The following is a 10,207-nucleotide window of genomic DNA, read 5'->3' as shown; positions in this document are numbered from 1 at the left end:
GGTCGACTGCAAGCTATCCCAAGAGAGTAAAAAAATTGCTTCAATTGTTCAGACATAAATGTCGCTCCTCTGTCAGAGTGTACATAAAGCGGAGTGCCAAACATAAAGAAAAGATCCTTCAAACATTTAATTACAGTCGTTGCAGTCATAATATCTTTGCAGAGATAAGCGAATGAAAATCGGCTGTATCTATTCATCATAATCGTTAACATGTATTTATTTTGCGTGTTAGACGGTAAGGGTCCCTTAAAATCTATGTTCAATCGTTCAAATGGAGAAGTAGCTTTTATGAGTTGATATTTATTTTTATTGAAACGAGGCTTGATTTCAGCACACACTCTGCAGGAAGTAGTTAGAAGTTTAATGTCATTGATAGAGTATGGAAGGTTTTTCGTCCTTACCCAGTGTGCTAATCTTGTTACACCAGGGTTACAAAGAAGTTCGTGAATTTCTTTCAACTTACTATTATCAAAATTAATATGAGCACATACTCTAGATAGAGCGTCAGCCTGTATTATCCTTACCAGGTCGATAAATAATTTCAAATTTAAAACTGGAAAGTTCAAGCCTCCATCTTTCAATTTTATCATTTTTTATTTTGCATGAATGTTTTTGATTGAACATGAATACTACAGAGTCTGTAGTATTCATGTTCAATCAAAGTCTGTAGTACAGACTGTTGATCAGTTAAAAGCAAGAAATATCTACCCATTAAATAGTGCCGCCATTTACGCAGAGATTCAACAATTGCACTTGCCTCCTTTTTGTATAGAAGAATGTTTGCACTCAGACTCAGTTAAAGTTCGTGAAAAAATGCAACTGGACGACCGTTTTGAGAGAGTGTAAGAGCAATGGCAAATTCAGATGCATCTGTTTCTACCATGAATGTTGCATTTTCGTCGACCACTACCAAAGTAGATTTACAAACATCTGACTTTAAAGAGTTAAAACATGTAACAGCCTCCTGGTTTAAAGGAAAATGCTTAATACCAATAAGTGGTCTGATCTGAGAAAAAATTTGGATCCACTTGGAATAGTGAGCAAATAAACCTAAAGTCCTTTTTAAGGTTGGTAAATCCGTAGGAGTTGGAAGATCCAGTAGTGGTTTAAGACGGTCATTGTCAGGTTTAATCGTATTATTGTATATTGAGTATCCTAAAAGATTTATAGAGTCGCTTCCACAGACACATTTACTTTCGTTTAGAGTTAATTTGTATTTCTTAACTGCATTCATAAATTCATTAAGTTTTCTATCGTGGTCATCTTTACTCTTACCACAAACAGTGACATCATCTAAATATGCGAACGTTCCTGCTAATTTTTCTGTATCGATAATGTATTGTAATGCTCGCTGGAAGGCCGCGACACCGTTTGTTACCCCAAAAGGTATTCTTGTAAATTGATAAAGTTTACCACATGCTTCGAATGCTGTATATTGTCGTTCAGATGAAAAAATTGGTACCTGGTGATAAGTGCTTTTTAGATCGATTTGGCTAAAATAATTAAATTTTGCAACCTCTTCAATTATAGACTCGATGCTAGGTAGAGGAAATGCATCTAGTTCTGTAAATCTGTTTATGGTAAGCGAATAGTCAATAACAAGCCGTTTTCGGTGTATACCACCTCCTGTAACAAATACTTGTGCTCGCAATGGAGATACGCTGGGCTCAATGACGCCTTCTTCTAGTAATTTAGATATTTCAGTATTTATAATAGTAACGTTTGGATTTTATAGCTATTGGTCTAATATTAGGAGATAAATTACTAAATAAAGTTGCAGGAGGAACTGATGCTTCTATAATATTGCAGACTTTCAGGGGTCCTTGGTTACCTCCAAACTGAAATTCAAGCACTGAATGATTTTGTAATAAGTCATGCCCTATAATAAGGTCTGCGCAAAGATTGTTTACAATTAAGAGGGGCTGACTTTTATAGATATGATTAAAGATTATGAGAAGCACTGCTTCTTTCTTGAATAATTTGCTATAGCTAAGTTTTGTTGAATTGGCGTTTCTTGTTCCTGCTTAGAAAGAGCATTTAGATTAAAAGAATTATTATTAATATAGCCTTGAGAATTTCGTTCGGCTGTTTCTAAAGCAATCGCTTGATTTAGGGCTTCATCTAAACTTAAGGTAGTGTTTTCTAAGAGTCTCTGTCGTATTGTTTGGGATTTGATCCCAGCAACAAATGCGTCACGAATGTATTCATTCTTATATTCTTCAGGAGTCGCGGCTTTAAAATTGCAATCATGTGCTAATAATTTCAGTGCGTGTACGTATTCTGTAATAGTTTCATCCTGTTTTTGTTTTCGAGCAACTAAAGTATATCGAGCAAAAATTTCATTTTTAGGCTTTAAATATATGTGATCTAATAATGATAAGGCATGCTCGTAGGATTTATAATCGCGTATATAGGAGTACACGGTAGGAGATAGATGATTTATTAATAATTTGAGTTTCATTTCATCAGTTTCGTTACAAGCTTCTTCTGAGATAAAGTTCATGAATGTATACCTCCAGTGTGACCATCGCAAATCTGCAGATGCCGTATCAGGTTCGACATTAAAAGTTTCAGGACGAAGATATCTTGACATGGTTGATATATAAGATGGCATAGAATATTCTTCTGACATTGATATTAATTATTCGTAATAAATTGATATAAATAAACAAGCAACACCATAGAATTATGGTTTTATTACGAATAAAATTAGACACATTTAAAAAGACATTTCATGTGATTAATTTACTTTTAAATATCATATGTCAAACGGATCTATATTTCGTATGACGTCACTTCAAAATTTAAAACGGACTACTCGATACTGTGAAACAAAGCCGTATTAACAGCCGTATAATTAGCCGTATTACATAACATACGTCATGTTATGTATGTTTCAAACTGAAAATAGGAATCTGGAGTCTGCATTGACAAAAACGCAATTAATTTTCGTTTCAATATTCACTTTTTTACAACTATAACCTCAAATAAGTAGTCATAACAGGATTGACGTCACTGAACGCTAATTAGCGTTTTGAAATAAGTTCCGTTTCAACTTACTTTAATTCGTAATTAATGTTAAAAACAACACTATATCAAATGTAAACTTTGCTATGGCCCTTCTTTCGGCCCTTCTTTCGCTTTCTACAGCAAATAACTATAAGAAGAATTGACAAATATCTAGATATATTATCAATTTAAAATATATGATTTAAAAAAATAACATCATAAAATAATTTGATGTGCAGCAATTTAATGTTGGAAAAAGTTAACATTTTGAACTATTGTGAACCATTTTTGTGGTTTATTCCACATAGCCAGATCACACTCCGCAATATTGCGCGCATCGAGTATATACGATATCGATTTTTTGCTTTAAATAAGAGTGTTATGGTTTTTTAATATACTTGTGGCCTAACCTATATGGAGATCTTTAAAATAATCACAAAAATAAAAATATAGTATCTTCCCTATTGCACTGGTTGCCATTTCCTAAATCCGGACCGGTCGGGCAACTGGGACATAATTGTGCAGTATGTTGTAATTATGTACGGCACTGGTTATGCTTATTTGTTTACACAAAGACCATAAATTTGGTCCAGGTGTGACTCCGATTTGTGTACGAGAATCTTACCACGACCCAATACACGGTACACTCAGGGTATACATTAGTGTGAAGTAGAAGTGTCTCAATATGAACACGAATGTCTCTGTTTGCAAAATTTATTTGACACAATAATTAGTGTCCCATTAACCGCTTTATGAACACGTTATGTCCAAGTATCGAGTATTAATTTATATTTGATAAGTTGTTTAATTGTAATGAATAAATATTGAAAATTTTCATATTTTATTCGATATAAGTTTTCATAATCTTGATGATTTTCTTTGTGGAACTCCATCAGTAATCTATGATAAGCTACTAATTCTTGCCAATTATTAATCTATTGATGTATAAAAATACTATTTTGCGATTATTTTTCACAGCAGTAAAAGTAAAAGAAAAAGTGGCTGTACAACATTTATCCATACAGACCTATATATATGTGTATAATTTCAGTACTAATTGACAATATTCAGACACAAACAATCCGTAAAAGTGTTTACAGTACAGTATTAATATCGGACATTAATTTTAGGATTTCTTTCGTAGTTTAACGTAAGATATGACAGCAAAGAGTACATGAACAGCCGACGGTTGACAAATAAAATGAAATGACTTATAATTTTGATAACCATTTTCATTAAAACCACATTTCTTACAAATAATTTTTTGACGATATCTTTTAATACTTATTTTCAATAATGTATAGTTATAAAGAATATTTAAGGAAGTTAAGAGAATTATCGTTAAATGAACCTTATGTTATACTAAATAACGATATAACACCAATTTTAAAACATTATATACGGCTTCTTGATCAAATAAAATTTGAAGATGGATCATATCATTCTTACTATGGTGAATTAAAAGCAATCCTTAACAGCTTTACCGACCTCTGGATTGAAGAGATGGATAATGCCATAAAAGAGGCAGACCGATGTAGCCACGTCATGAGTAAGGAAGAATTAATGCAAATGATGGATAAAACAATATTAATACACCAAGAAGAACAAGCTGATTTTGAACAACAATATCTGCCAATTGAAACTCCTTTCGAGAAAGAAACGTATGATGATATACAAATCAAATTTGAAGATTTCATGAAAAGACTTTTAATATTTAAGGAAGAGCTGAATGGGCTTGACAAGCAAGATAAAGTTGAAGAATTCGCAAAAGAACATTTTCCAATTTCATTGAAGAAGAAGAATGATATAATTGTTTTTACGAACGAATTTATAGCTTTTGGACTCAGTTCAGTTGTTAGTAGCTCATCTATATTTTTATATAATGAATTAAGCAGAGTCATGGAAACGTTATATTTCGTATAACTTCGAATAATAATATACTTCGAAGAATATTCGCAACTAATTAAAGATGGCCCAGTGGTTAGAACGCGTGCATCTTAACCGATGACTACGGGTTCAAACCCAGGCAGGCACCACTGAATATTCATGTGCTTAATTTGTGTTTATAAATTCATCTCATACTAAGCGGTGAAGGAAAACACTGTGAGGAAACCTGTATGTGAAACCTGTATGTGTGCTAATTTCGTAGAAATTATGCCACATGTGTATTCTATCAAACCGCATTGGAATGGTGAGGTGGAATATGTTCCAAACCTTCTCCTCAAAGGAAGAGAAGGCCTTAGCCCGGAAATGGGAAATTGACAGGCTGTTGTTGCTGTTTTTCGCTGTCGTAAATCATGCCTGGGCAAGTACCACTTAGTTTAGACGAACGAAATAACAATTTGTATCCAACATATAATTGACATGCACAGTAAACAAAAACATCGTCGGGAATCCTGTAAGAATCTGATGAAATTTCGTCCCAGGTGCATCCACCGTGCATTAGTAGAATCATCAATCGCATTGGAGAAACATGATATGCTATTTTTTTTACCAGATTGATCGTGTGAGCGTAAGTCTACAGGAGATTTCAAATCACCTTCGAAACAACGTGCGTGCTATGCGAGAAATATCTGAAGTAAATATTTCCCATTTGTTAATCCGGCTTTACGAGAAGAATAAGGAACATCTCATGCTGTCTCGACAGGACGTAAGGTCATCAGTAGAACTTGCTGAAGTTAGTTCACTTACAAAACAATATTACCACCAACTCCGTTCATTATCTTTCAAAACTTCGCTTAAAACTCAGTTTCTGTAAAAAAAAATATCCTCATTTTATATTACAGGTACATTATATTTTATCATTATGATTTTAAGAAAAGTAGGGGCCTAAAACGTTTGAAAGTACAAAATATAAACATTAACGTGTATATAAACTTCGTAGGTTCAACGCAGTATGGCAATAATTAAGGACAAAATCGAAGATTCCAAACTCATACCGACACAACGTCTGCAAGAGGAATTTAATTATTGGGAATCGAGAATGCACGAATTTCAACAAATTGAGAAAACGCTGAAAAAAGTACTAGCCGTGGAAGAAAAAGTTCTAGAACAAGAGAAGTTATTCTATTCTTTAAAGTAAGAATTTCGTGCTACACGTATAGTTATATCAATTTGGATTTCATAATATTATTTTGAAAATCCTGTAATGTAACAATGGACTATGATTTAATTTAGTATTCACTTTCAGTCGGGACAGTTATTTTTTACAAGATAGGAGACATTAGTCATAGCGAATAGGCACATTGATTCGATTGGGTATGTTATTTACGTAGACAAAAAAAAATGAAATAAGTTACGCACTATTATATAGCATACTTGGTTCGCCTTTCTCACTGGTGTAACTGTAGACTGTAATGCTCTATTCCTCTCACTAGCTTAAGTAATTCTCGAATCTAATCTGTTATAATACAGGCGAATACTTCCGGTGAAGGGCGGACCTAAGAATAACATAATGTGTTCAATATATTATAATAATAATTCGAGGAAATCTCGACGTGTTTCGGTTAGATAGTGACTCTGGTCTCTGATCATCACTTAGCAGACCCGTCTAAACCATATTGCTCACTGTCGTTCTATCGGCGTAAGTTGGAATTCGAAAAGCAATGAATTATAACGTAAATAAAACGACTACATTACCTAAAAATAAAAACATGCTTATGCTGTTCTTGTCAATCTAGTAAATAATATTTAACTGAGTCTTTCTTATCATTTCCAACAATTTTTTGAATCTGTTTTAGGGATACTGAAATACCAACTGAAAAATTGAAATGTTGGCCAAAGATGGAAGAGAAATTAAAGCAAAAGTTGGAACAAATAAGAGAAATGAAATTAAACGCGGCGAAGGCTTTAGTTACTTTTTTTACTGTCAGAGGTAAAATTCAGTTTTTTTTAAACTGAATATCGCAAGGCAATTGAGTCAATAAGCCAATTCATGTTTGTTGTCAAGTTCATAACTGACTCACAAATTTCCTGCCATTTCCAGACGTTTCACACAGCTGTTACAAATATTACCGGGATATTAGGACTACATAAAGGACTCATTGTTTTACATTTAAATTTAATTTTTACCATATGTTAAAAATAAGAAACGTATCAGAAAATGTTATAAGTTCTGCTTGTATTTTCAAATAACCCGTTGACTGTTCATAAATGTCTTATGTTTTAGGTCGAGATCGAGTTTTCTATTCAGATAATGTTGGCACATATTATGTAGACGAGTATGGTCATCAGTGCTACATATTCGACTATGGTCTCAAGAGTTACCATGTCAATTGTGTTGGGGACTTTGTTGACGTACGAAAATATTCTTTGATAAACATTTTTTTTTCTTATAAATAATGAATTTTTTTTTGAGACATGCTTTAGGATAATGCATGTAAATGCCGAAATTGTTGTCGTAAGCCTAAGCATATTAAAAAAAATGTCTGTTTGTGTGTAAGGGGTAATCTCCTGAACAGAGTTCCATTTGTTTTTCATTGGTGGAACAATATTCACAAATCCACATTATACCTGAGTGCTATACTTATAACTCAATTTATATAACATATAATATAATTATATTTATTAATAAATTGCGCCTGTTCGACACTCTCACATATGGGTTATATGTGAGACTTATATCTCAAATTTTTCATATAAATTACCGAATTTTTCGAAACGAAAACCGATACCTTACCTAGCACTAGACCACATCTGACTGTTACTTAATTTTTGCTTTTACTTTTTAGACAAATGAGAATGAAAAATATTATTATGATAGTATGGGTCGTTTTATTTTAAATGAAAATGGAGAAAAACTTTATCAATTAGCTCCATGTTCAAGCACTTATAGAATCAAGAAAGATCTATTTTCAAAGGCTTCCCAGGATTGCGGGCATTCGGAAAAAGTTAATGAAGAATGTCATATGACAATAAAAAATCCACTCGACGAAGTTATATTACCTGACGTAGAACCTGTTGATATAAAAGGTAGAGAATATAATTTTTCCCAGAAATGGTGACAAGCACTATTTTTCTTAACGTATAGTTTTATCCGTCTGTCGTAATTATGTTCTTGTATTCCAGAAAAAAACGAGGCTTCTACTGACGACATAAATTAGAACTAAACCGTACCTTACTTACTCACGCAGAAAAAGACTATTTTTCTTTTTCAAAGTAAATAAATATATAAAAGCACATAGTTTCATACTTAGAACAGACATAATTTTTTTTTCCTTGAGTACCGTTTTATTAAACATTACATATAATGCGCAACTAATGTTATTATAATCGTCGCTAAAAAGGTTTTTTTCAATAATTATATCAATGCGTTTAAGGTAAACTGGACCCCAAAGTAGTAAAATATTTATGTGACACTTTTGGTCACGTTCTGCCTGAAGTTTTGAACGACGTAGCCGAGACTCGTCCAAAGAATCCCATACACCACATAGCCCATAGGCTGCTGTCGCTAAAGTACGTTAAAGTGTACACCTTAAAGTATTTTAGTAAACATTACAGACGATAAATGTTGTCTCAATCCTAGGAATTCATGTAATTTTAAAAAAATGTACCTACCCAAATAAATAAGTTTCGACTTCGATGTTGCCAAGATTACGTCATTCTGCTTATAGTATATATTATACATTTCTGCGCCATTTGTATATATGACAATAAGAAATAACTATTTAATGAATAGGTTTAAGAAAACAGAAACCGAATTGGAGAAAATGAAACAAGAAGCTAAGACGTATCGTGAAAAAATATATAAAGATCGCCTACAGGTAAACATTTATTTTTATAATAGGCGAACGAGCAAAGGAGCCAACCGATTGGAAAGTGGTCACCACCGTCCATGGACAATGGCACTGTAATAGATATTAACCATTCCTTACATTACCAATGCACTACCAATCTCTAGAACTTAATATGTATGTCCCTTGTGTATGTATTTACACTGGCTCACTTATCCTCCAAACCCACACAACAATACAGAGTATGCATAGCAATTTTAATACGAAAAACATTTTAACCAACAACGCAGGCATGACATTTTTCTGACATGGACAATGAATACATTTTCATTTACTATTTTTTTATACCCAGTCGACATTGTTCGTATAAACTTTGCCAGTCATCATCCTGCCATGAGATCAGGCAACTGCCACTGGCCCGTTAAGAAACCAGGATACAGCAGTTATTTTCTCAACATAGCCAAATATTTTTTTTTTAATAAATAAATTTGAGACAACATCACATACATTACTCTGATCCCAATGTATGTAGCTAAAGCACTTGTGTTATGGAATGGTATGAAGATCGGTATTCTATAGTGTTCTGATGTGGTATGGGAAAGCTCCAGGTTGGAAACTCTGCAACAGCCGTCGAGCGTGGATAATGTGAAAGAGTTCACACGACACGGCGTCGTACCATTAAAAGGGCAACCGGGGGCATGTTTTTATTTATCGAACTATTTTTTATTTTTTATTTTACTGGTTTATAAAACAGACTATCAATTGGCAACGGATAAAAACGAATCAAGATAAGGTAGCAAAGTATTCAAAGACATAATCAACTACACTTACTTGGCACATTATTTCACGATTCATCGTGACTCTTAAAAAATCACAGATAATATTTGTATTGATAAAACACTTGGTGCCAAATTTTTTTTTACTAAAATTCAGTCGCCTTTCTTTCAGAAATTCCAACAAAAAGTGGATGCGTGGAAAGCGAAACAGGTAAAGCGCCGTAAACCAGAAGAGTCTGACGACACTGAAGAGCAGTTCGCATACAACGCTCATGTGAAGCAACAAGACCTCATTAGATCTTTAGAGAACTACAACATTTAGTCATTCATTAAAAAAACCTTCTTTATACTTCACAATATGATAAAGATTATGGTTCTTAATGGGATATAAATTAATTGTATTTTTTTTGCTTCTAGTCATCTAAAAAAAAACTTAATTATTTTCCCATAATTTCATTTAAGATATTGTTCAATAGTATTAATCTTACAATAAATTTTAAAGTAAAAATGTTTACGCTAAAGGACTATTTTGGGGAATCATTTGAATGTGTAAAATAAAAAATATTTAAAGTACGTACAGGTATTTATTTATTGTTCAAGCGTCTACTAGATATAACGAGACACACTTGTCGACTTTCATACGAAAGCAAAATTATAATTAAAAAAAAAAAAAAACAACCAGACGATAAA

At 32.9% G+C, this 10,207-nt stretch overlaps 1 protein-coding gene across 1 annotated transcript; it reads left to right on the top strand.

The window, feature by feature from the left end:
• The first annotated feature begins 4,259 nt into the window (after positions 1 to 4,259).
• LOC124538312 lies at positions 4,260 to 9,863 on the top strand. The gene is made up of 9 exons (XM_047115340.1): positions 4,260 to 4,863; positions 5,507 to 5,686; positions 5,894 to 6,087; positions 6,750 to 6,883; positions 7,178 to 7,305; positions 7,740 to 7,980; positions 8,328 to 8,463; positions 8,687 to 8,771; positions 9,690 to 9,863. The coding sequence occupies exons 1-9, from the start codon at positions 4,306 to 4,308 to the stop codon at positions 9,837 to 9,839; spliced, it is 1,806 nt and encodes a 601-aa protein (XP_046971296.1). The 5' UTR covers positions 4,260 to 4,305; the 3' UTR covers positions 9,840 to 9,863.
• The last annotated feature ends 344 nt before the right edge of the window (positions 9,864 to 10,207 follow it).

Source organism: Vanessa cardui, chromosome 20, assembly GCF_905220365.1.
Source record: "Vanessa cardui chromosome 20, ilVanCard2.1, whole genome shotgun sequence".
Classification (NCBI taxonomy): Eukaryota; Metazoa; Arthropoda; class Insecta; order Lepidoptera; family Nymphalidae; genus Vanessa; species Vanessa cardui.
The sequence above is the reverse complement of the archived record's forward strand: the minus strand, read 5'-3'. Positions and strand labels throughout refer to the sequence as shown.

Excerpts from the sequence above, each read along its gene's own strand:
- LOC124538312 (XM_047115340.1), top strand. The coding sequence starts at position 4,306 with ATGTATAGTTATAAAGAATATTTAAGGAAGTTAAGAGAATTATCGTTA. Across the intron at positions 4,864-5,506 it reads CTTTTGGACTCAGTTCAGTT|ATTGATCGTGTGAGCGTAAG; the intron begins GTTAGTAGCTCA and ends TTTTTTTACCAG. Across the intron at positions 7,981-8,327 it reads AGAACCTGTTGATATAAAAG|GTAAACTGGACCCCAAAGTA; the intron begins GTAGAGAATATA and ends AATGCGTTTAAG.